General features: G+C 46.0%; 2 protein-coding genes across 3 annotated transcripts in view; both read left to right on the top strand.

The window, feature by feature from the left end:
- Positions 1–82: 82 nt before the first annotated feature.
- Positions 83–13,161, top strand: mettl8 (methyltransferase 8, methylcytidine; the record flags this gene model as incomplete). Its single annotated transcript, XM_080839761.1, has 9 exons — positions 83–243; positions 1,347–1,438; positions 2,217–2,656; positions 3,308–3,357; positions 4,293–4,353; positions 6,824–6,963; positions 11,697–11,803; positions 12,541–12,606; positions 13,004–13,161. The coding sequence occupies 9 exons, from the start codon at positions 83–85 to the stop codon at positions 13,159–13,161; spliced, it is 1,275 nt and encodes a 424-aa protein (XP_080695887.1).
- A 2,513-nt stretch (positions 13,162–15,674) lies between these two features.
- The window catches only part of tlk1a (tousled-like kinase 1a), a gene marked incomplete at its 5' end in the record, with an annotated part of 44,982 nt that continues 34,163 nt past the window's right edge, over positions 15,675–26,493 (top strand). Inside the window, one exon of one of the 2 annotated variants that reach the window (XM_080838890.1) lies at positions 15,675–15,807. In XM_080838890.1, the coding sequence (XP_080695016.1) occupies positions 15,675–15,807 (133 nt within the window). The remainder of the gene's footprint in view (positions 15,808–26,493) is intronic. The other variant, XM_080838891.1, reaches the window with a different exon arrangement.

Genomic DNA, 26,493 nt, shown 5'->3' with positions numbered 1-26,493 from the left:
CTACTCTCTTGCTAAAGACACCCTACCCTGCTGATCCTCTGAATGTTTTGCTCCCACAGTGGCCCCCCATGCGGTGGTGAAGATGCAGTGGTTGTGTCGTGTGTCCCTGGCCGCGTTGGCTCGGGGGGGTGGGGGTTGCTGTCGATCTCCCCGTAGGCTGAGCAGCGCTAACAGAAGACCCCCCGTGCCCCTAGGGGGCAGAGTGCTCACCAACCCTGACAGTGTCTTCCAACACAACATGTGGTACGCCATGGCAACGCATACTGTTCCATCATCGCAAGCTCCCCAGAGTGTGTGTGTGTGTGTGTGTGTGTGTGTGTGTGTGTGTGTGTGTGTGTGTGTGTGTGTGTGTGTGTGTGTGTGTGTGTGTGTGTGTGTGTGTGTGTGTGTGTGTGTGTGTGTGCAGGTCTATGTGTGCGTGTGCGTGTGTGAATGTGTGCTTGCCTGAGGTTGACTAGGAAAGCTGTGTCTGTTTTAGTACTAGGCATTACAAAGATGCCCTGAGACTGATTATGTCATGGTGTCTCCCACGTCTCCTGTTTGTTTCATCTGTTATTTAAAGGCACAGAAGGAAGCCCGCAGAGACAGTGTGGTTTACTAGAGTCTGTAATACACACTGATTTATAGACAAACATACGCGAAGGCCATATGTGCATAAAGCTGTGCTGGAGAGGCGATAACACATTTATTTTAACAGTCTTAGCAGCGGCTTTGCTGCTCTGTTTTACTGTTTTAAGTCACTGAAAGATTCTTAGTTGCTTTATATGATATTAGGTTATGGTTTTAGATCCTTACCTTCATGAATGGGCATTCTGAGAAGCCTTATATTACTGGAACTTACTTTCCTAGCTAGCCTACCAGTCAGGAGTTCAGGCATAATTCCAACTCTTCTACACCCTTTCAAGACCACTGTCTGTTGACATTCCATGTACAAATTCCATTTGCGATTACACTTCAGAACACGTTAGAATTCTGTCTCTGTGAAAAGCTTTTTCAAGGATATGTATGAGGTCATAAGGTTAAAGTCACCCAAAGATGTTTGTTAGTTTGTTTGTTTGTTTGTTTGTTTGTGTGTTCTCTCTGAGGACAAACTGCCTTAAGATTCTAGAATAAAATGTCCTTGGTGAGGAGCATTCTGGTCCGCTGAGTGTCTGATCACAGTGGCTGCACCTCAGGGACCACGTGTGTGTGTGTGTGTGTGTGTGTGTGTGTGTGTGTGTGTGTGTGTGTGTGTGTGTGTGTGTGTGTGTGTGTGTGTGTGTGTGTGTGTGTGTGTGTGTGTGTGTGTGTGTCTAGGGTTAGTTACTGAGTGTCTGATCATTGCCTCTGTTGTGGCTGCACCTCAGGGACCACGTGGACTGGTCGGAGGAGGAGCAAGAGAACGCCAGGCAGAGAGCCAAGGAGAACTCCTCGGAGCGGATTCCTCAAGAGGAGCGAGGTAAGCTGAGGACAGAGACTGCAGGCGCCCCGTGACCAGGGCTTAGTCTGGAACTCAGATGAGGAGAGGGCCCAACGGCCTGCCATCATCAGTGGTAGTCCTCCAACAGTCAGTGTCATTGGTCAACACTTGGGAGTCTTTGAGCTTGTCTGTGTCATAGTAAATATGTCCTGCATTTTGCAAAATGAAGAGGATCATAAGAAATCACTGCAAATTTAAATAAAACACATTTGCCTGGATGGGGTATTTAAACTCCTAGTAACTTAATATTTAGTCATTTAGCAGACACTATAATTTTAAAGCAACCAACAATATTGTACAAATATAAATTTGTATATATATATATATATATATCATTGTGTGTGCAGTGCTCCCTGAGAAGGACCCATGACCCTGACCTCTGACCTTAGTGTTGTGGTTCAGGTGTGTGTAGTCGAAGGAAAAACAAGCTTCCAGCTGCAGGTCAAGGTCCTGACCAGCAGGTCATTGTCCGTTTGAGCTCCACCCAGCTGACTGAATAGCCAGGTTTAAGCTATAGGCGTGCAGCTGAGCAGTCCGAGGTCCAGTCTGTGTAAACATCTCAGGGGCGTAACAGCAGCACAGCAATGACTGCCATTTATACTCACTGTGTTACACAATTTTACATCATTATTCGTGCTCTTTGAGATGTATTACAATGTATTGCGTTTGCCTTTCTGTTTTATTGAACGTGAGAACATCCCAGAACAGTTGACTCTGTTAACCGTCTGATTTGCATTCTGCCACGTCCCCCCTCTAGCTAAGTACGAGAGAGACGCCAGTCAGTTTTGGGACGGCTTTTACGAGACGCACCAGAACAAGTTCTTCAAAGACCGCCGCTGGCTCATCCAGGAGTTCCCAGAGCTGCTGCCCCCGGGGCTAGACTCCGCTCCGGCTGCTGCCGCCGCCGAGGAGGCCCTGGGTGCCGTCTCTCTGGCTGAGGAGGAGGCCCTAGATGCCATCTCTCTGGCTGCTGGGGCGCACAGTGAGCCAGGGGAGGGGCGGCGACAGGAGGCCTCTGCTGCCCAGTCTGTGCTACGTGGAGGGAGAGAGGAGATCCAGGATGTTTCCTGTGCTGCGCAGAAACAGGAAGTGCAGCTGGAGAAAAGGGAAGTGCTGCCCGGCAACCAGGAAAGGCGGGCCGTCGCGGGAGACAGCTGTTGTTTCCCCGGAGACCGAGCATCTTTCAGGATATTAGAGGTGCTGCTCCAACACGTTCATGTTTACGTACACCCCTCAGTGTGTTGGGCTCAGAAATACATGAGATTCTGTTTGGGGTGGGCAGATGTGTATGTGAGTTACTTTAACAGATTGACAGGTTGTTCTGGAGATAAAGGAGTGTAGTGTGAGGATTACGCTTTTAAATCATTGTGGCAGCAGACAGACAAGAGCGACTGATCCATTCATGGTGAAATTTGGACAGTTTGCTCGTGAAACAACAGAACAGGAGAACACCTGACAGCAGATGGTCTGACATTAGCGCTGTCATATTGATCAGACGTCTCCCGGGATATTAGAGGTGTTGCTATGATACGGTCTCAGGATTTCAGGTTCACACCCTTCAGTGCACTGGGCAGGTGTGAGTGATTGACAGGTTGATCTGGAAAAGATGGGGGGGAGGGGGGGAGTGTAATGTGAAGACAACGCTTGAAATTCAATCTGGCAAGTACAGCCTTGTAACAAAAAAAAATCAAAGTAAATCAGAAGAACAATAACGATTATTGCACACAGTCATTCATTCAGATGTTTATGTTTGATTTGATGCAATGTGATATGTTGTGTTTGATATATGATATGATTTGGAATATCATGTAATATGGGCTGTGATTTGATTTGATATGTGTCTTAAAGGTGGGGTGTGGAGCTGGAAACAGTGTGTTTCCCATCATCAGTGCCATCAGGTGAGCACAGCATCCATTTGGTGTGTCTGTGTGTGTCTGTGTGTGTGTGTGTCTGTGTCTGTGTCTGTCTGTCAGTTCCATCAGGCATCAGCATCCATTTGGTGTGTCTGTGTGTGTCTGTGTGTGTCTGTGTGTGTGTGTGTCCGTGCCCGTGCCCGTGCCCGTGTCCGTGTCCGTGTCCGTGTCCGTGTCCGTGTCCGTGTCCGTGTCCGTGTCCGTGTCCGTGTCCGTGTCCGTGTCCGTGTCTGTGTCTGTACCTTACGAGCACCTTCTCTACTGTCTTTGCCTGGAGCCGTAAGCTTTCACACAAACACAGCTTGCACAGGTGGAATGCAGATTTGGCATCTGTGGGTTAGGCTCTTTGGTAAAGCGCTTACCGTTGGCGTCTGTGGGTTAGGCTCTTTGGTGAAGTGCTTACCGTCTGACTGTGTGAAATGGTAAGCGCTAATCAAACACACAATTAGCTGAATTAAACAAAAAGTGTATGGATCGTGGACTGCACCTTTAAAAACCCATACTTCCCCCGGGTCTCGAGCATTCTTTACAGGTGAATGTTCTGTACTTTATAATTGTCTGAACTGAAGACATTACAGTGGTGTCACCACAGCACTGCTCAGCTGAGTTGTCTGAACACGTCGACATTCTGCAACCGTAGACGCAACACCCAAAGTAGACATTTCTAGATTGGCCTGGACCGAGGACGTAACAGTGGAGTAAACACGGTAGAGCTCAGCTGCCTGAACACATTGACATTCAGCCAGAGTGCTGTGGGACCCCATGCCAAGTGATTTGAGCTGCGGTGTGCAGCGCGGGGGTCTCGTGTGTGTGTGACTGAGGAGGTGTGAGTTAGCCAGAGCTGATTGGTAGGACTGTGCTGTTTAGACCCAGCTGTGCTGAATGAGAGATGTTTTGTTTTTGTTTTTGTTTGTCCCCAGGGGCCGAGGGGGGTTTCTGTACTGCTGTGACTTCTCCTCACGGGCCGTGCAGTTAGTTAAGGTAAGGTAACATTATTACTCACTGCAACAACATTTAGGACACTCTTATTACTTAGTTATGACATATTAAATAATACTCAACTTGAAAGGGTTTCTGTAGTCCTGTAAATTAGTAGTGGTGGGATGTTTGCCTACCTTGGAGCCTTAATAAAGTAGTACTTTAATCTAAGTCTTAGTCTTAGTCTTAAGTCTTGAGACAGAATTCTAAACTCCTCTACATAATTAATCTCTGTTTAATGGGGAGACTTGTATAAGAGATTTTTTTGTGTTTCTGCCTCTTGCATAGTTGTCCTATGCATGTCATCTTGAGCATATGCTGTTGCATTCCCCCATCCCCCCCATCCATTTTGCACAAGCCCTTCATGACAGACCATGACAGTGTCTCAAAATGGCCGCCGTCACCTCTGCTGTGTGCCTCACGGCCTAGCGGATATCTGATGCTGCTGGAATGCCTGGGCCTTCATCTGATGCCAGGCGGGCGGGCAGGCTGCGCTCCGACTGACTTTATTATGACGCGCAGGGCTTCACACGCACTCTCACGCGGCAGAGGGGCGGATGTCCCCAGGCGCTCATAAACGCGTCAGGGGGTAGTGGAGTGGGACAGGGGCAGGAAGGAGTTGATGTTCTGTTTCATCAACACTCATCCATTTGGCAAGCTCTTTTAATACAAACTGACTTGCTAGTGAACTACTTCACTTGGGGAAGACATAAAGAGCACACTGCTGTAAATGCAAGTTTCTGTTTCACTGGGCTCAAGTGTTAGATAGAAGAACGGAGAAGAAGACATGGGACAGACAGACAGACAGACAGACAGACAGACAGACAGACACACAGACAGACAGACACACAGGAAAACGGCACACTCAGAGGGAGTAAAGAGGATTTGTTTCCAGTTTGATTTGACATGTTGTTTTGTTCTGTGTGTGTGTGTGTGTGTGTGTCGGTGTCTGTGTCTGTGTCTGTGTCTGTGTCTGTGTCTGTGTCTGTGTCTGTGTCTGTGTCTGTGTCTGTGTCTGTGTCTGTGTCTGTGTCTGTGTCTGTGTCTGTGTCTGTGTCTGTGTCTGTGCCTGTGTGCCTGTGTGCCTGTGTGCCTGTGTGTGGTGTATGTGTTTGTCCGTGCCCGTTTCCGTGTCCGTGCCCGTGTCCGTGTGTGTGTGTGTGTGTGTGTCTGTGTGTGTGTGTCTGTGTTCGTGTTTGTTCATGGCAGAAGAGACTAATTAACCTATTTCGGGTTTGTTGCTGTTGGTACTCAAATCACCATATTGTTTTCATAGGTCATGTTGTGTGTTAACATGTATTGCCCTGTGCAGTCCCCAGGTTAAGCAGCTGTGGTGGTCGGAGCAGTAGGCTATATGGACAAAAGTTAATCATGATTTCAGTTTGTTGACTCAGTGGATTGTTATTTTCCAGCATGAAACCAGCAATTAACATGCGTATGTATAACAAGCTAATTTATTGTTTTCATGCCCTGTTGTGTTCAAGAGTGCATTTTAATTTCACAATTTACTGAGGTTTTGTTGAGCTGTCTAGTGGAGGGAGAGGGGAAACAAAATGCAACCTTTGCCTCTAATGTAATGCTCAGTTACCATAGTAACCCGGAGACATTTTGTCATGTCGGTTTGGCCCACAGGTTCTTTGAATGCTTGCTTATTCATGTCCACCAAAAGCATCCACACAAGGGCTGCCTCTCCTTGCCCTGCAGTGAGCATTTTAAATGGGCATTAGTGTTACATTTGTTTATTCTTTCATGTGTTTGTTTGTTGGCTTGCTTATTGCCTTAAATTGACATTGCCTCAGATTAAGGAGATATTGTGTTTTTAATTTGATTTACCCTAATGTCTTCCTTTGTTTCATCATGGACTGTGTGTGGTGATGTAGGTGTTAGGTATATGAGGTGTGTGTAGGTGTGTGTATGGTCTGTATATCAGGAGAGTACTACTTCGGTCATTAGGAAAGCGTCTGATTCTGGAAGGGAACTTGATCTGATGTGTATAGAGAACTCTCCGCAGGATTGTCCTCTAAAACATTTTAAGGGCTGTTGCTTTCCTGAATAGCAAAGCAAACAACCAATAATAAAATGCATTAGCACTCAGATGCCTCATCAGCTTCTCTATCTCTCTTTCTCTCCCTCTCTCTCTCCATCTCTTTCACTCTGACACTCACTGTCTCTTTTAATTCCCTCTATCTTCCTTCTGTCTGCCTTCTTTCTTTCTCTCTCTCTCTCATCTCTTCCCTGCCCTCACCTGACTTTCTCCAACTCTAACACTCTTCCTCTCTCTCTTGTTTTCCATTCGGTCCTTTCTCTCCTCCTCCTCTTTCACTGCCCTTCTCTCTTATTTTTCTCCCTTCTCTCTCTCTCTTTCTCTTTCTTCCTTCTCTCTCCTACTCTCTTCCTTCTCTCCCTCACTCTCTCTCTCTCTCTCTCTCTCTCTCTCTCTCTCTCTCTCTCCCTCTCTCCTTCTGTTTTGCAGGATCACCCGGACTATGATGGCTCTCTGTGCCATGCCTTTGTGCAGGATGTGTGTGATGAGACGGCCTCCTTTCCTTTCCCCCCTCAGAGTCTCGACGTCATCCTCCTGGTCTTTGTGCTCTGTGCTATTCAACCCCATAGGTAGGTGAAGGTCTGGGGGGATGGGGTGGGGGGGGGGGGGGGGGGGGCAGGGGGGTTCAAAGCCAAGTACGCCTGCTCTCATCCGTCAACCAGAGGAGAGGTGGGAGTGGGGGAGGGGATGGGGACATAATGTCGGAGTGACATTACCCCCCCCCCCCCCCCTCCCCCACTTCTCCTCTCCCTCTGAGTTTCCAAACCACTCCACCAAAACCGACCCCAAAAGCAGGATCCTCTGGAAAGGACAGACACAACCCTGATGCTTTGACTGCCAGACTGCTGGCACTTGGGGATGCACTCGGCCTCATTATAGTGACTGATCTGTTACCCATGTAATCCTTTCCCAAGTTCAAATATGTTAAGCAACAACAAACCCACACCCTTCTGGTCGTACACTAGACATCCTCTTCTTTTAAAATAGGAGCGCATATTACAAAGCCAAAGACATGGAGAAGAGGGGAGGCAAGGGGCTCTAAGATGGAGTGGTAGACAGGAGAGAGGAGAGGAGGAGAACAGGGGGGGTGGGCACTGGAATGGAGGGATAGAGAGGAAAAGAGGAGAGGAGAGTAGCAGAGCGTAGGGTAGGGGAGCGGTGCCTGCTGTTCTTTGTAACGAGCAGTGACATTTTCACTTGGCTGGGGAGCTGCCGTAGATGGCTGCTGATTAGGAGGCTGACTATGGACTGCCAAGAGCTTGGGCCGCGCCACAGACTAATAGATTTCTCTCTTTCCATTCCCCGCTTTCATCTGTCACTCACCTCCCTCTCTCTCTCTCTGGCTCCCGCTCTTGTGCCCTCTCCTCTCTCTCTCTGTGCTCTCTCTCTCTCTATCTGTACTTTCTCTCTCTTTCTTTTTATCACACTCTTGTGCCCTCTACTCTCTCTCTCTCTCTTTCTATCTCACTCTTGTGCCCTCTCCTCTCTCTCTCTCGCTCTTGTGCCTTCTATCCTTTTTTCTTTAGTGCCTTCTCTCTCGCCTTATTTCTCTGTCTTTACTCCCTTATTTTTGGTGGTGTTTTTCCTCTATTCCTTTATTTTTTTTGTTTTCTCTTATCATGTGAGGGAGGTCCTCAACCCTAAACCACCCACTCATTCACAGACACACAGACACACAGACACACTCACACAGACAGATACACACACACACACACACACACACACACACACACACACACACACACCTCCCTTTCCTCTGATTGACCATTATGATTCATGTGAACCTGTTTACCGTGGCAGGGCTCATTATTGCAGCTCCCCTCATGGAAACCAAACATAAACACATAAACACACAAACAAACAATAAGCAGAACAATAGCCCTCGAGTCATAATTTATGGGAGGGAGAGACAGAGACTAAGAGGGTAAATAAGAGATGTGCGCTCTTTCTTGTCGGCCATTGATTGGGCATCCCGGGGAAAGCCTGTCCTTATGGAAGGTGATTAGCAGGGAGGGGAACAGCCTCCGCTACCTACATTTAGATGATAACGGCCTTGCTATGGGAAGACAAAGAAGAGAGAGATAGAGAGAGATAAAGGGAGAGAGAGAGAGAGAGAGAGAGAGAGAGAGAGAGAGAGAGAGAGAGAGAGAGAGAGAGAGAGAGAGAGAGAGAGAAAAAAAGAGAGCGGTTGGGAGAGTGAATGACAAGAAGAACAGAGAGTGAGAGGGCAGGGCCGAGTGAGATGGAGCAGGAAAGAGAGTGAGTCATGGAGGAAGAGTGTCAGAAAGACAGTGTGTGTGCGTGTGCGTGTGCGTGTGCGTGTGTGAGAGTGTGTGTGCGCGTGTGCGTGTGCGCGTGTGCGTGTGCGTGCCCATGTCAGATGGAGAGAAAGAGGAAGGCAGGGAGGAGGGAAAATGAGGCATTATAATCCATAATCATCACTAGAGGGCTGATCTGGTTGTTATGGCTCCGCTGTCTGGCCAGTAGACATGCAGGAAGGCAGTCTGCAGTCAGCACTCATTATGGGATGTCAGCTTATGGAGAAATAAGGGGGAAGACTAGAAACAAGTACTCTGGAGGAGAGGGGGAGAGAGGAGGTAGAGAGAGAGAGAAATATAGAAAGACATAGGGAGAGAGGTGAGAAAGAAACAGAGAAAGAGAAACAGAGAGGGAGAGATCTCTTACACAGCCTGTTCACAGGCTGGAATGTTGCGCCTTTATACCGCCACGCCACGCCACACCCTGCCATGCCACACCCCACCCCGCCCTGCCTGTGTAAAAGGTATGAACACGGGAAGAAGTCGTTGAATTTGTCCAACTTGAATTGAACAGTAAACGAATGTCATCCATGATGTAAATACACACTAATGATGTTGTTATTTCTGTTCACATAATGTAGTATTCTTGGCCACAACAGATTACAGACAGAAACTGCGTTCAAGTTGGTCCAGGTGTTCAAATTCATCAACAGAATAATAGTTTGCAACCTCCCATGTCTTATGCATTCCCCATTCATGTAGGCTACTGGTCAATGCTGCTCTTGAGTTTTACGCATCAGTGCCGTTCCCTGTGTTTGTGATATCCCATATCATTAGTATATCTACACACACAGTCACCAGTAGTCTTGTGTTACGCTATAGCCTATGTCTACTCTCTCTTGTTGATCCAATACTCCGCTAAACAGGCTTTCAATCACCTGTTCGATTTTGCTGGGTTTCAGTCACCTGTTCGGTTATGCTGGGTTTCAGTCACCTGTTCGGTTATGCTGGGTTTCACTCACCTGTTCGGTTATGCTAGGTTTCACTCACCTGTTCGGTTATGCTAGGTTTCTTGATGTATCAGTTGCACCACCTTACCTACAGTTTGTTCCCAGAATAAAGCAATGTAAAGGATTTCAGTGTAGCCTGATTAATGTCAAATACCAGTTACTCGAGACGAAACCTAATATGCTCTTGCAGTGAAGGTTAAGATCATTATTTCGCATCACCACACGGAACGTAGGCTATACTATTGGGGAAAGGAGAGAAATAGCCTTGTAAGAAAAGAGTCTTCTAAGAGTTTCCATCCGAAAACTTTTATTTCCATGGAAAAAAGAGATGACCTCGTCTGCTCCCACATGTAGCACTGCAGCAAGTGTCATAATGTCTGCTGAAACATTTAAGAGCTCAGCAAGATGGAAGCTACTATCCATTTGTCATCTCAGTACCTGGCTCCAAAGTTGCAAATGTATTTCATTAGACAAATGTGTTAGCCTATTGAATCGTTCATATGTTCAAATTTTATTTAAATGAATTCTTCATAATGGATGTGAGATGGGCTATATTAATCTCAATATTTTATCTTGTATGCCGTCTACTGCATAGATGTTGCCTGCCAAGTCATAAGAATTTCGCTGCGCTGAAGCAATTTGGTGCATGTGACAATAAACACTTTGACTTGATGTTCGCTTGTCATAAAAGCTTGTCATAAAATATATGTGAGCAAAACACTTTCTATTTTTACATGCTCAAAATCATATACCCTGATTAAACAGTATAACAGTCATCTGTAAGGGATGTGGTAAGGGCATGTTAAAGCATATCCGACAAGCTACAGTTATGTCAATGAATCTCGTCTGACACATTCAGTTTAATTAAAGGCATTGCTCAACAAGGCTGTTGGTTGGCTTTAACCAAACCTTTCACTAGTTAACTCTAGCCTGGCTGTCCCCATTTCATGCCCTAACCGCTCTGTCCTTTTTTTTTTTGCACCAGTGCGCATGCGCTGCAGTTTTCATCAAAATATTAAAATATGGTCTGCTATGTTAAACGTCACACCTCTGCTACCGTCACACCTCTGCTATCGTCACGCCTCTGCCAGCACACAGTCTAAATCACACATTGGGGCGGCATTATGCTGGATGGGTTTGGTTCAGTGTAAACAAGTAAAGCCAGCATAATGAGGGGTCTTCTTAACAGCGGTAGAGTGGGATCTCTGTTTATAAGGGGCTGGGGAGACACAGAGGGCTCATGAGAGGGAGGGAGGGAGGGAGGGAGAGAGAGTGAGGGAGAGAGAGAGGGAGGGAGGGAGAGAGGGAGAGAGAGAGAGATAGAAGGACAGACAGACAGACAGAGAGAGAGAGCTGCTTGGATTTCAGAATTGTGAATGGGCTCTCCTGAGTCAGGAAGCTAATGCATTTTGGCCCAAATCACGTCAGCCAGAACAAGGTCATAAACAACTGCCCCTCTCTCTCTCTCTGTCTCTCTCTTTCTCCCTTTCCCTCATGTTCTCTCTCTCTGCTGCAGTAATTTCATGAGGGACTCTCTTTCTCCCCTCTCTTCATCATTCTCTCTCTCTTTGTTGCAAGTTTCTAAGTCTCCTCATTAATTTGACCAGGGACTCTGTCTTTCTCTTCCAATCTGTCTTTGTTTCAACTCCCTCTCTTCTTCTCACTCTCTCCCTCCCTCCCCCTCTATTCTTCTAATTCTCTCTCTCTCCCTCCTTTGCTCTCTCTTTACCCCTTCTTTGCTCTCTCTATCTCTCTGTCTCCCTGTCACATTCTCGCTCTCTCCCTCCCCCATCTCTCTTTATCATTTCCTCCTTCATTCTCTTCCTCTCCCTCCCTCATTCTTTATCTACCTCCCTCCCTTTCTCTTTCCCTCCCTCTCTCTCCCTCTTTCCTTCTGCCCCCCCACTCATGAACCTCTCAGCTTGTAGATGGTCAGAGTCGGGTGCAGAGAAGGGAACAGCTGTTGTCGATGAACATCAATTTTGGACTCAGCAGTACTAATGAATGTGATTGGCTGTCCTTGCCCCCCAACAGGATCCAAGGAGTGGTGGACAGGCTGTCCAGCTACCTGAAGCCCGGTGGTGTGGTTCTGTTCCGCGATTATGGCAGATACGACCTGTCACAACTGCGCTTCAAAAAAGGTGCTTCACGGCAATTTATGCCCTTCATAAGGTTAGATCAGGAGCCAGAGGTGTGTGTGTGTGTGTATGTGTGTGTGTGTGTGTGTGTGTGTGTGTGTGTGTGTGTGTGTGTGTGTGTGTGTGTGTGTGTTATGTTTAACCACGGAAACATTCACACACAAGTGTGATTTGAACTTTGGCCCTGTTAAATGAGACCAAGAAGAAAAATAAATGAAACAGTTGGAAGGTCCCACTCCCTACACACACACTCACTCTCTCTCTCTTACAAACAGACTCTCGCACACACACACACACACACACACACACACACTGCCACTTGTAATCTTATCAGTTCTGTCCGCACACAGATATGTTAACTAAGTTTTATCAGTTTGAAAACGCTAGCTTTGCTATGCAACTGTCCTCCTTATCTAATCTAATGGTGACGTGTCTTTTGAAGGGAAAAATCAATGAAGATTCTACCCAAACTGTTATCATCTCTTTTACACATAAACACGCATGTCTCAGCATTCATTTTATTTTTGGGATTTCACATTTCCTTAACTAACATAATATTTATAGGTTAAAGTGAATAGATCATTAACTTAATCATTAGCACACCAGAAATAATGATAACTGTACATGTTTGTTGTTTGTTGATGATAGCTATTGAATGTTGCTTTATCTCTGAATCATTTAGTAAGCAGTATTTCTTGGGTGTCATGTGGCAATAACCGTTTTTCCAAATTGATGATCAGGTCAGTGTTTGTCTGAGAACTTCTACTCGCGGCGTGACGGGACCTGTGTGTACTTTTTCACCAAAGGTAAGCTCTACCTTTCTCAAACCTTCTCCCTGTAAAGAATGGTCTTGGTTTCAATCTGTTGTATTCTGAATAACATATACAGTATACCAGCTTAAATACAGAAAATGGACTCAAGATAGTAGGAGTGTGGTCATTTTTCAGGGTACATCCTTCAGTGCTCTCACACTTCCTCCACATTCTAGAACTAGACTTTTCTATGTGAACTTGCATACTAACCGAGTTTTGGATTCAAAGACCTTTCTTTATCTTCTGTATGTTTCAATCTACATTCTTAAGATTTCCACTTACATTTGACAAGGGGACCCATTGTGTGTGTGAATCCCCCTCATAATGCATTGAATCCTGTGTGGAAAATAATTGCTGACAAATCTGCTTGCTCTTGATTGGCTGAGGACAGAGGAAGTTCATGACTTATTCACCACTGCCGGTCTGGAGGAGGTCCAGAACCTGGAGGACCGCCGGCTGCAGGTCAACCGGGCCAAGAAGGTGGTGATGCGCCGGGTTTGGATGCAAAGCAAGTTCCAGAAACCTCTCCAGCTGCCACGGACCAGCTAGCACACGGCCTTAAAGACTGCTGTGGGCTATCGAACCTAAAGACACATTTCCATCAGGATCTTGTTATGCTTTGAAGGATGGATGCGTCTTTCTGATGTTTTTTTTAGGTTTATCATCAAGCCTGTGTTAAGGAACAATACTACAGTATGCACTGTGTAAAACTCAACAACCAACAACGGCCAGCTTATAAACTGGGATGACTCAACCTATAGACGCATTTTCATCATAATCTTGGTATGTCACTGAAGGATATTTCTTTATTTAAAGAAGGATTACTCCTCCTCATGTTTTCTGTGAAGATTCCCAGTTTCCCTTGAGTGAACAGCAACAGCAGCGATGCCATGAACTCTCTGTAGACTTAATGAAAAGTAAGTTGTGTTTTGAAAGGTTTCACTAACCTTTCGTCACTTACCTCTGGTTTTGAACAACAGAAGAAATCTGTGCATGATTTAATATATCTGAAGTTATCATACGAATTAAAGATGTTTTGTACTATTTTAATGTTTTTTTTTATGATGCAGTGTGCAGTGTTTTCATGGTAAATATACATCGTCCTTAATAGATTGAGATAGTGCCATATGTAACTTTCAAGTGTTTGAAACAAGGAGTTAAAGGGAAACTTTGTGATTTGTTTTTTTGGGGTCCATATTTTTTACTAGGGTCAAAACTGATCGAAATCGGTCTAGTATTGAGTTAGAATGCTTTAACCCGCAACTGACAAACGGCTACAGTGTAATCCTATGGCGCAAGTATCCCCGCCAAAGTAAACCAAAAGTAATTTTCTACAGTTTCAGTACAGTTATTGAGGTGGTGGCAGTGGCTAAAAACAAGTGGTTTACTTTGACGCAGATGCTTGCCCCATGGGATTACATTGTATAGCCTTTTTGCAGTTGGATTATAGCGTTATATAGCATTCATTTTTGTCCCTGGTACAAATTTGGACCCATAAAGATGTGAAAATACGGGTTAAAAGGTTAAGAAAATCCCTAAGTTTAAATTGAAATAGCAACACATAAAAACAGATCAGTGACTCAAGAACTGAAAGCATCTATCATTTGTCTGGCATCTCCTTGGAATGTGGTTAGAATAATTTAAATATCAGCAGCTGTAGGGGACAGAAGTTTAAATTAAGACTGTTTTGAACCAGAGGCAGAAAAACATGGATCACAATTTGCAGTGCAACTATACAACTTCATGCTACAAAACACAGACAGATTGACCATCACTGTACAGTACAGACCACAGGCAAAACTAAACAAACATCAAAGGGTCATTATCATCATCATCATCTTCTTCATCCTTTACCCCGAAGAATGATGTTGCAAAATACTTTGCGTCATACGGTTTTTAAATGTCTTTGAGGCTTTCTAAGTTTTTGATGCGTTTTAAAACCAGAGACAAATCCTTGGGCTAATCCCCAGTGTGGGAGAGTCTGGGAACAACTGCACAGACTACATCTCAAATAGTGTCTAAGTATGTGTTAGTGCAAGGTGTGTCTTCACTTGTCACAAGACCACCATGTTAATAAGAACAGCAAAGAAGATTCGCAAATACATGGTGACAGATTCCATAGGGAGGCTGTAGGATTGCACTCTGCTGCGCAGAAATACAAGGATTTGTAAAGAAGCATACAGAAGATGATTACACATAAGACACAAGTCTTTATAATCCTTCACCTCTTTGTGCTGTAATTGTTTCACCATTGTGTTATTTCACTGCTAAACAAAAGTGGCAGAAGAGAGGATTCCTTTAATTGGAGAGGTGCAGCTTTCTGTCTCGTGTATTTATAGGTTTGACGCCACGATAATGAGGGGGGGTACAAAGTAGGTTAGGATGACACTGCACTGAAAATGGCTAATATCTGAAGCAGTGCAAAGACTTCAGAGGGCGAGGAAGATAAATAAACTATTGGGGCCAAAGGCCCTTAGGCTGTGTGTTTCATACACCTTATGGATCCTACACAGGGTGAAAATTGCTTTCAGATATTGCAGTGTTCAGAGAATATATTGTGTTTGAGTGTACCTAATTTAAAATCCATGCATGTTATTCAATCATGTCACTTTCCCCTGAGTCACCTGTTACGAGCAAAGGGTGTGACGGTGTTAAAACCGGTACCTGTCACACGTTGCACATGCATACATGCTTAGATCATACAGCCTATCATCACCAGTTACCGCACGTTATCAATGATGTTTACCATGTTACGTCACGAGTTTTCGGCTAGACTTTTTTTTTTCTCACCAGAGGCGATGCTCTGTGGGTGCATGAACCTCGCGATATTGTTTCAACAAACGATGGATGACGTTCAATGTTCTGGTTATTCTCACAAGACAATTTAGACGCACTGCAGGGGCTAATGGAGGTTTGTGTCCCAAAATGTGAACTTTCATAAAATTATGTGATTTTTGGTGGTTGTTTTACAGGTGATTTGAACATATTTAATGGTTTCCGTGTCCAGGTCACTGACAGTGATGCTCGTCTATGTTTGCTCTGTCGTTCCAAAAAGTAGCTTGATGAGTGTCCAAAGTAACAGTGGAAGTGGTGGAAGTTTAGAGGGGACGCCATCTTGGTCCCAGCTCTCCACGTCCCCAACACCGGGGCTGCTTTCTCAGCAACACAGTGCAGCACTGGCGAAGGCCAAGGAAGGTAACGTAAAATTATATTGTTCTAACAAGTCTGCTCTTATGGTTTCGTGGCGTGTTTTGTTCTAAGTGCAACGGATGGAAAGAAAATCAGTCTCAACCGAGTTCTGCCGAGGCCACCGAGACCTATCAGCTAGTTAGCTGGCTAGCAAGCTAACTCGCTAGCGACTGTAGTACAGTGCAGCTACTCCTGCTAGGTGTCCGTGTAATATGGAGAATCAAGTAAAAAAAAGAACATCAATGGGCTAACGTTATTGCTACAGAGAGGGTTGTTCTGCCGGCGAGGATTACAAGAAACATTTGCGCTGATTGCATTCATGGTGCAACAAAGCATTTGTTGGAAATTGCGCTTATCCCACTGTTTAGTTTTACAGCTTTGGAGCAAGAGTGGGACTTGGAAACAGTCATGTTAGTCCTCGTACTTGCTAGCAAAGATGTCTGATGATTAAAAAGGGTCGGGTCTTTTGACATCATGGTGGACTTCTGGATGTTGTTTTGCGAAGAGTTCTGAGAGATATAACCGGGGGAAACTTTTCTGTTCATGGAATTAGCGTTAATCATATTGTTGTTTTGTATTGGTAATGGTGGTCGACTCCTAACCCTCGTCGCCTTTTTTGGCATGAAGTGGAGATGACACCTTTCTAGTTACGTGAGTAAATGCTGTCATGCATGTACCCTGCCATGTCGTGATATGAATGTGACTTAACGTCATTTGCACCAAATTAATGAATTTAATTTTCAAGTAATAATGTTGCTAAGCGAGGTTGCCATTGTATCCGCTGCCCAGCCAATTGCATTTGTCAAGGTGTCTTTACCCCAACTCACTCTTGTGATGGAGTGTCCTACTGTGTAGCTACTGTCTTTGGGCTACCCAGGAGCATGATAAGTCACTCTGTGGCGACAGTCTGTCATCGTAATGTTTAACAGGCGCTTTGGTAACACATTTGGGTGTAATGATGCACTGTCATAGCTGTAGGTTACTTTGTGTGGCATGTATATAGTTTTCCTTCAGGGTTACTAAGCATATGGGAAAGATGGGTGCTTTGTTCAAGGCAGTGTACTTTTGGACAGTCTGTTTCAGAATTAAGCATCTTTTTTTTCCTTGATTGCCTTTTAAACATGTTGACATTTTTTTTACAATCTGCACTGTACAAAATTCAAGCAAATGACTCTGTGTCATGGCCTTACCAAAAAGTGCCAGCGTGTTTAAAGCAGAAATGTGGGTGTCAGTGGCTTGCGTTAATGGCATTTATGTAAAGTGCATGCCCATGTAGTGCACTGTTTTTGATTGGCCATGCAGAGATTTCTGCTGTACCATCAAGTCAAGAAAAAGGTGTACTTGAGTCTACAATCTTTATGTAGACTTCAGAGCGGGATGGCCTGTGTTGCTAGGCATTAACTTGGGTGTATATTATGGGTTGTGGGGGGGGGGGGGGGGTGGGGGGGGTGGCGGCATCATCATCATCATCATCATCATCATCATCATTTCAAATTAGTTTGGTGGGCGTTTCTTATATACGCGGCTCTAAAGGGTAAAAGTTCCACGCTGTTTTCCCCTCTAACACGTCGCCAGGCAGGGAGTGCTGTTGGCCATAAACAGGTGGGCATGCACACAGCTGCCTCCTAGAAGAGCACTGAGCTAAAATGACATGCCTGCCCAGCATTCTAAGGGTTCAACCGCTTGCCTGTGCAGGGGCTTAAATTTGTTGCCTGTAAGTGCACCGAAGACTTATGCAGAATGCCAAAGAAAATGATGCCTTCTAGCCTGTGTGTGTGTTGGGGGTTGTGTGTGGGTTTTGTGTGTGTGTGAGCGACAGAGAGAGGATGGTAGAAAGAAAGATAAGAAGAGACAGAGTTTTATCCTTAAATCTGAAAATATATTTTCTGGTTCGAAGGGCATTTAGGGAATGCCATTTTTTCTCTCTCTGTTTTCTTTAGTTTATTTAGCAAAGAAAAAGGCTAGCGTCTGCAACCGACACACGTCTATTCTAGCTGTGATAGTCATGCAGGGATGAATCTGTGCATGTCACCTCTGGCACTGTGAATGTCTGAAATGAATTATTTATGATTCCTGGAGCATTTCACCTCAGCCTGGCTATGCCAGCCCATGCCCTGAACCGAATGGACATTCCCAACCAGGACTGTTATTTTCTCCTACTGTAATTCAGCAGTCTGCAGCCGCCTTTCTTCCCCTCTCTCTCTCTCCCTCTTTCTCTCTCTCGCTCTCTCCTTCTTTCTCTCAGTTTTTGCCTCTCTGTCCCTCCCGCTGTCCTTTTCTCTCTCTCTCTCTCTCTCACACACACACTCTGTCTCTCCTGCTCTCTGTCTTTCCTACTCTCTCTCTCTCATTTTCACTGTGAATTCTGTGTTTCTCCATCTTTAATATGTGCCTCATTCTCTTTTGCGCGCTCTCTCACACACACACACACACACACACACACACACACTCTCTCTCTCTTGCTCTCTCTCTCTCTCTCTCTCTATCTCTCTAGGCTGCCATTTTGTGTTTCCCAGGGCTCTGGCCTCTCATCCATGTTGAGGCCGTATGGTAAGAAAGTTAGCTACTGCATTTTGGCCCAGACTGCTGTTGCCGCCACACTGTGCCAGGAAATGTCTGTTTGTGGCCGGAATGATCTCCAGGCCTCGGGATTGGCTGTTGGGAGTGCCCGTCAGAAAGTTTTCACTGGTCCCTAGCTCATTAATTGGCTGAGATTTGCACTCAACTGCTGACAGAAAAGCTGATGGCTCTCACAGAGTGACGGACAGCAGGTGTCATGGGAGATTGACAAACTCGCCTGCGATACTGTGTGCACACTGGCTATGATTAACGTATGTGAGAAGGCATCGTTATGAAACCACTATGGTAACCAAGAGAGAGCGAATGTTGGTGAATGATGGTCTCTTTGCCACGTAATGATGGCAGTTACGCAACGACTCTTTAGGGAAACGCACCCCTGTAGAGTTGCCTCGGATCAGGTTCAATACGAGTAGCCTGGCAGTGTCCCTTATCTGGGATCAGATGCAGTCTGTCTGCTGCTGCGTTTTTATCATTCACTCCAGTGACCTCACACTGTTCTGGGATCAGATGGGGTGTTCTTGGATCAGTTGTGTGGGTGTTGGGAGGGGGGTGATTGATGGGGAAAGTGATCACATGACTGCAGAGGAGTAGCAATGGAGGGTTGGCGTGTGCAGACCAAAAGTGGAGCGCTGAGGGTTTAGTGTTGTGCTGATAGCCAGAGCTAGTCAGACAGACAGAGCTAGACAGACAGACATAGCTAGGCAGACAGACAGAGCTAGGCAGACAGACAGAGCTAGGCAGACAGACAGAGCTAGGCAGACAGACATAGCTAGGCAGACAGACAGAGCTAGGCAGACAGACAGAGCTAGGCAGACAGACATAGCTAGGCAGACAGACATAGCTAGGCAGACAGACAGAGCATTGCAGACAGACAGAGCTAGACACACAGACAGACAGAGCTAGACACACAGACAGACAGAGCTAGACACACAGACAGACAGAGCTAGACACACAGACAGACAGAGCTAGACACACAGACAGACAGAGCTAGACACACAGGCAGCGCTAGACACACAGACAGAGCTAGACACGCAAACAGACAGGCAGAGCTAGACACGCAGACAGACAGGCAGAGCTAGACACGCAGACAGACAGGCAGAGCTAGACACGCAGACAGACAGGCAGAGCTAGACACGCAGACAGACAGGCAGAGCTAGACACGCAGACAGACAGGCAGAGCTAGACACGCAGACAGACAGGCAGAGCTAGACACGCAGGCAGAGCTAGACACGCAGGCAGAGAGAGCTAGGCAGGCAGACAGACAGAGCTAGGCAGGCAGGCAGACAGGCAGAGCTAGGCAGGCAGACAGGCAGAGCTAGGCAGGCAGACAGGCAGAGCTAGGCAGGCAGGCAGAGCTAGACCGAGCTAGGCAGACCGACAGAGCTAGGCAGGCAGGCAGACAGACAGAGCTAGGCAGACAGACAGAGCTAGGCAGGCAGACAGAGCTAGGCAGACAGAGCAGGCAGAGCTAGGCAGGCAGGCAGAGCTAGACCGAGCTAGGCAGACCGAGCTAGGCAGGCAGACAGACAGACAGACAGACAGACAGACAGACAGACAGACAGACAGACAGACAGACAGACAGACAGACAGACAGACAGACAGACAGACAGAGCTAGGCAGATAGACACACAGGCAGACAGAGCTAGACACACAGGCAGACAGAGCTAGACACACAGGCAGACAGAGCTAGACACACAGGCAGACAGAGCTAGACACACAGGCAGACAGAGCTAGACACACAGGCAGACAGAGCTAGACACACAGGCAGACAGAGCTAGACACACAGGCAGACAGAGCTAGACACACAGGCAGACAGAGCTAGACACACAGGCAGACAGAGCTAGACACACAGGCAGCGCTAGACACACAGGCAGAGCTAGACACACAGGCAGCGCTAGACACATATAGGGCCAATAGTTTTCCGCGAAAAACAGAAAACGGACGGAATACGCGGAATGGACCATCTGAAACGGAATGGACCACTGAAAACGGAATGGACCACTGAAAACGGAATTGCAACTTTTCAAACGGAAACATAATTTTGTGCATCAAAATCGCCCAAAACCCCCTGTATTTTACCCTGTAAGACTGAATTTCTTTCAAATAAACACAACAACGATCGCAACAATGAACAAACATTAATTAAAGAACAAAAGCGGTCAGAAAATGTCACGTCTGCGCTGAACTCTGCTCCGGCCACGCCCCCCTTTTCAACGGTAGTCACGTTAATTTGCTCATCTTCCCAATCGCATTAAAAACTAAAAATGTTAAGTCTTCTGTTGTGTTGATGGCTGGCAAACAACAATCTAAGAAGGGCACGTATTATTCACTGAGTTACCAAGCAGTCTAATTTATGGGGACTAATTAGCACTGCACTGAATTACATTACCATGAGTTATTGCTACACAATAACAATTACACAACTAATATTACTAGATACATATAATAGTGGACGTTACACTAGGCAACATGGTTCTCATTCATATCTCATCCAGTCGAAATCTTAACAGGATTGAACCCATCTTTATTACAGCGTATCAACATAAGAACAGAACATAGCTAAATCTCCGCTTAGCATCATGCTAATCACTACTAATAGCACGAGCAGGTAGCCCAAAATTTGGTATTTAATACACGATCTATTACAGAAGCAACTTCATGAAAACCCTTACTTTCATTAAGTATGCACATAATGCCTCACATACAGGTCGAACAATGATGATTTAAGCATTGGAAATGTATAAGGCACAGTATGGTCAACTACTTAGCGACAAACTGAACTCGACAGTATCTTAACTGTGGGTGCTGCACGCAAGCAAACAGCGTTGCTAGGCAACATCACTATCAACAGAGTTTTTCATACAGTTAACGTGCAGAAAGGCATTATACGGCTGTTTAAATTTTTTTGACGCGGAATCACGGAATTACCAAAAACGTGACACGGAATTTGCTTTTTTTTGACGCGGAAAACTATTGGCCCTACACACAGGCAGCGCTAGACACACAGGCAGCGCTAGACACACAGGCAGCGCTAGACACACAGGCAGCGCTAGACACACAGGCAGCGCTAGACACACAGGCAGAGCTAGACACACAGGCAGAGCTAGACACACAGGCAGAGCTAGACACACAGGCAGAGCTAGACACACAGGCAGAGCTAGACACACAGGCAGAGCTAGGCAGGCAGACAGTGAGAGCTAGGCAGGCAGACAGACAGACAGAGCGAGGCAGACAGACAGACAGACAGAGCGAGGCAGACAGACAGACAGACAGACAGACAGAGCGAGGTAGACAGACAGACAGACAGACAGACAGACAGACAGAGTAGACATGTTGAACACACTGCTTCCAGAGTAGTGCACCTGTGCTAAGGTTACCACGTGTCCCACTTTGCATTGTACCGCCTCCTGCATATTGACATTGTGTCCCTCTTTGCCATTGGTCATTTGGTTTTTAATTGTCAGAAACAAGAACACACGGATGCTTTCTTTTACCCCCCGGCACATGAGCTGCTTATGTCATTGTGTAATAATTTCTACTCTATTTAATAGCAGTACGTCAAAAGCATCAACTTGGCGCGTACAAATAAAAATGTTCATACTATGCTGGTTTTCACCCAATGGCTGAGACGAGAGCAGTGAATACCTCTGCTGCATCATACAAAAACAAACTCAATCAAACTCACAGATAACGCAAAAGCTATCAGGTGACATCATGGCCACATGTTTAGCTTAAGGACATTTGTCTTTAATGGTTAATGCATGTTGGATGTCTGTCTATAAAGTGGACAACATGAGTGTGCCTTTAGGATGACAAGCAGCACTGTGCTCATCATAAAGTGACATAACATAAGAGTGCTGTGGGATTGACTAGAGGACAAAGTGTTTACGGCCCTGAAAAGCAAAATACAGATTTGATTCAGTCGCTTTAGGTCATCTCTCAGCGTTAGTAAAATGTCCTACATTGTCACAACACGATGTGCACCAGACAAACAGATTAATTCAATATCTGGTGTGTTTGCATTTGGTGGCCCTAGCGTGCTCGTGAATAGGGGTGAGCGGTACAGTGGGGTGATTAGCCTTTGATCCCGTCCCTCCTCTCTGTGGCTCCTGTGATGAAGTGCAACCATGCCCTCCCAGTAACAACTGCTCATGCAGCGACTGGAGCGTGGTGCTGGGGCTGGAGTGTGGGGCGGGGGCGTGGTGCTGGGGCTGGAGTGTGGGGCGGGGGCGTGGTGCTGGGGCTGGAGTGTGGGGCGGGGGCGTGGTGCTGGGGCTGGAGTGTGGGGCGGGGGCGTGGTGCTGGGGCTGGAGCATAAGGCCCAATAGATGAGGCCCAATGGGTGGGGCCCAATGGGTGGGGCCCAATGGGTGATCCTCTCAGCCCCTCAGGAAACGATGTGAAGACACTACTGCAGCCTGATGCTTCCCTTCACATACAGCAGCATGATGTCAGCATTGCTGTCAATCACACAGGACCTCCTGCCTCTGCCATAAATTTCTCCCCCGACACCCCTTACCCCATCTTTACACACACAAACACACACACACACATAATCTGTTGCCCTGACACCCTGGCCCGCACTCTCTGTGTGATTTGTTTGCGATAAATATTCATCTGATTAACATTGAGGTCATAATACATCATTATGGAAAATGAAGTGTCAATCTTGCTCTCACACCCTCTTCTCTCTCTCTCTCTCTCTCTCTTTCTCTCTCGCTCCCTTTCTGTGTTTCTCCTCCTTTCTCTTTCTGTGTTTCTCCTTCTTTCTCTCTCTCCCTCTCTCTCTCTCTCCCTCTCTCCCCCATTCTGTGGTTCTCCTTCTTTCTCTGTCACTCTATCCCTCTGAATGTTTTTATCGTCCCACTGTGAAGAGGGGGAACTTTTCTCACTGCTTCATGATGGTCTTCATTTAGTCTTTAGTACCTCAGATGGAAAAGATGTGTGTGTGTGTGTGTGTGTGTGTGTGTGTGTGGGGGGGGGGGGGGGGGGTTGTAGGGCCTTGTAGGGTTGTAGGGTTTGTTCACCATTGTATTCCTGTTTGCGTTTCTCTCTAGTGGGTTGTAGGGTTTGTTCACCATGATATGTTAGGCCAACGCTTGAGCATTTTCATGCTCATTAATGGATTTGTTTATATGTTTGTTTGTTTTTGTATTTATTTTTAATCCTTACATCATAATTATGCCATGTGCGCCACCGCGTGTGGCAACCCTGGCTGGCCCCGCCTGTCGCCATGACTCTTCCATGACATTTCTCGAGTTACCACGGTTGCTGGTTTCGTAGTCTCATGTCGAATCTTTGGGTTGATCCCCCACCCCTCGTGGCAGTTCTATCTCAACACGGTTGGAACCAAAGGCTTTATGCATTGGGCTATTAATGGGTTATGTCATGTTTTATGAGACATTTAATGGACTTGGAATGCATGAGCATATTTATGGATTTGAGCATTTAGGAGCCTGAATGTAGTTCACATTGTTTGAGATTCCTTTGGCTGGAGCCTCTCTGAAATGTATTAAGCTGATTTGTGAACAGCATGTGTTTGTTTGTGTTTGGCTGGGTTTATCTACACATGTTTAAGTGTGGCTGTGTTGCCTATATGAATACTGTGTGTGTGTGTTTGTGCGTGTGTTTGTTTGTACGTGCGTGTGTGTGTTTGTACGTGCGTGCATGTGTGTGTGTGTGCGTGTTTGGCTGGGTTTGTCTATGTTTAAGTGTGGCTGTGTTGCCTATATGAATACTGTGCCTGTTTTTCCATTGTTGTTAGCTGTGTGTTGTTTGTATCCATGAGTGTGTGTGTGTGTGTGTGTGTGTGTGTGGGGTGTGTGATGTACAGAACCTCCATCATGGCCTGGTGAAATATAGAGTATCAGTACCCCTCCCTCCCCTCCCCTGCCCTGTCTCTGCTGCTAGACTGGCATATATCATGGCTGTCTTGGAACTCTCCTCTCTACCTGATCCTTTTATTCTCTCTCTCTCTCACTCTCCCTTCTCCACCACTGTTTTTCTCTCTCTCACACTTTCACTCTCCCTTCTCCACCACTGTTGCGCTCTCTCTCTCTCACACTTTCACTCTCCCTTCTCCACCACTGTTGCGCTCTCTCTCTCTCTCTCTCTCTCTCTCTCCCTTCTCCACCACTGTTGCGCTCTCTCTCTCTCTCTCTCTCTCTCTCACTCTCCCTTCTCCACCACTGTTGCGCTCTCTCTCGCTCTCTCTCTCTCTCTCACTCTCCCTTCTCCACCACTGTTTTGCTCTCTCTTTCTCTCTCTCTCTCTCTCTCTTTCTCTCGCTCTCTCTCTCTCTTCTCCACCACTGTTGTGCTCTCTCTTTCGTTCTCTCTTTCTCTCGCTCTTTCTCCCTCTCTGCCTTTGTCTCTCATTCTCTTCCTCCCCTTCCTTGCATCCCTCTTGCCCCCACCCCCCTCTGGGGTCTGGCAGTGAAACAGAGCTGGGTTTGTGCTGCTTGCTCTCCTCTCTAGCTTGTAGCCATGGCCAGTGGCGTCTGTGTGAAACCTCAAGAAAGGACACTGCTCCCCACCTCAGCCCTCTGCCCTGAGAGAGAGAGAGAGAGAGAGACTATATATTTGTGAGAGAGCAAGAGAGAGACAGGGAGACAAAAGGAGGGAAAGAGAGAGACAAAGGGAGGGAAAGAGAGAGGGAAAGGTAGAGAGAAATGGAGCTTTGCAGAAAGCATGTTTGAGGCTAAAGAGGGTGAAGTGGTGTTGAAGTGGGAGAAAAAAAGAGAGGGAGAGAGATGAGAAGAGAGAGAGAGAGACAGGGGAGGAGAGAAAGGGAGGGAGGGAGAGAGAGAGAAGGGAAAGCAAGAGGAGGATTCATGTATTTGTTATGCCTTTAAGCACCCAGCCTTCCCGTCCAAAGTTAATATAGGTTATGGATGTAGGCTCTGTGAAGCATGCATTTATTTTACACAGGAAGTAGCCTCCTCAGCAGGCTGTGTTATTAAACACCAGGGTACAGGCAGAGGTGTGTGTGTGTGTGTGTGTGTGTGTGTGTGTGTGTGTGTGTCCCAAAGTTGAGCTTCCACCCACATCTATAAGGCTGTTAAATGTGCCGATTCTTAGTAGGAATTAATCGTTGTGTGTATGTGTGCCTGTTGGTGTGTTTGAATTAGGGCTTTGACTCCGAACTTCGAAATTCGAATATAATTCGAATATCAAACAATAAATAAATATTCAAACGAATATTAGGCAGCCCTTAATATTCGAACTTGTTATGGGCATTATTTTTTTGTAAATGTCTTTGCTTGAACGTTGTTTTCAATTTAGATTCCGAAGCTTTTTCAGGCATGAAGTTGTGTGAATCGCGAATTCGTTAGCAAGGCTGTCATTGGCAGTGGAGGTCCGTGCATTTCACGACTAGGCCTTCAGCGATGTCCTACACGACAGTTAAACTGAGTGAATCCACCTCTTAATACCATTATTTTGACGCCATGGCTCTCGAGCCATATATTTATACAGAAAGGCAGTATAAGTGAGCATTGCATCACCTTAACATAGTCGAGTACAACAGACTTTATTAATATTTCCGGAGCATTTAAAATCAATACACCCGTATTAACAATTAAGAGTAGTAAACTCTCAGTTATATGATCGCTTGGATACTGAATACCGAAAGTAGCCTATGTGAGCTTTAACAAGTTTGTCCACTAAACATGGCATTGTCCCACCTGCAAAGCAATTACATTAAACTGACCCGATCCTCACGATATCCATTTTTTTCTTGAAAGGTCCGTCTTGAAAATGGCGTTTCTATTATATTAGCAACCAGATCGATATCTCCTTCTCCTTCAGCCATTGTGGGTTGAAAATAAACTAAAATTTCCTTATTCGCTAATTCACCACCACCATTCGCCAACTAAAATGAGCACTTCCTGAGGCACTGCGTCAGTCTGCCGCACTAGTGCGTATCCAATCAAAGTACGTGTACGTGTCACGTTCAACGTGATGCCTGCTAGCTTGCCCCAATGTCGCCAACTCGAATTCTGATTGGTTATCACAACTGTCTGTTTCAGTTCATTCAATTTAAATGATTTAAAAGTTCATTGACGTTGACTGATACACTGCCGTCTGGTGGACAAAACATATAACAACTTAA

This window comes from Sprattus sprattus, assembly GCF_963457725.1.
Source record: "Sprattus sprattus genome assembly, chromosome: 5".
Lineage (NCBI taxonomy): Eukaryota > Metazoa > Chordata > Actinopteri > Clupeiformes > Clupeidae > Sprattus > Sprattus sprattus.
This window is presented reverse-complemented; position numbering and strand designations above follow the sequence as displayed.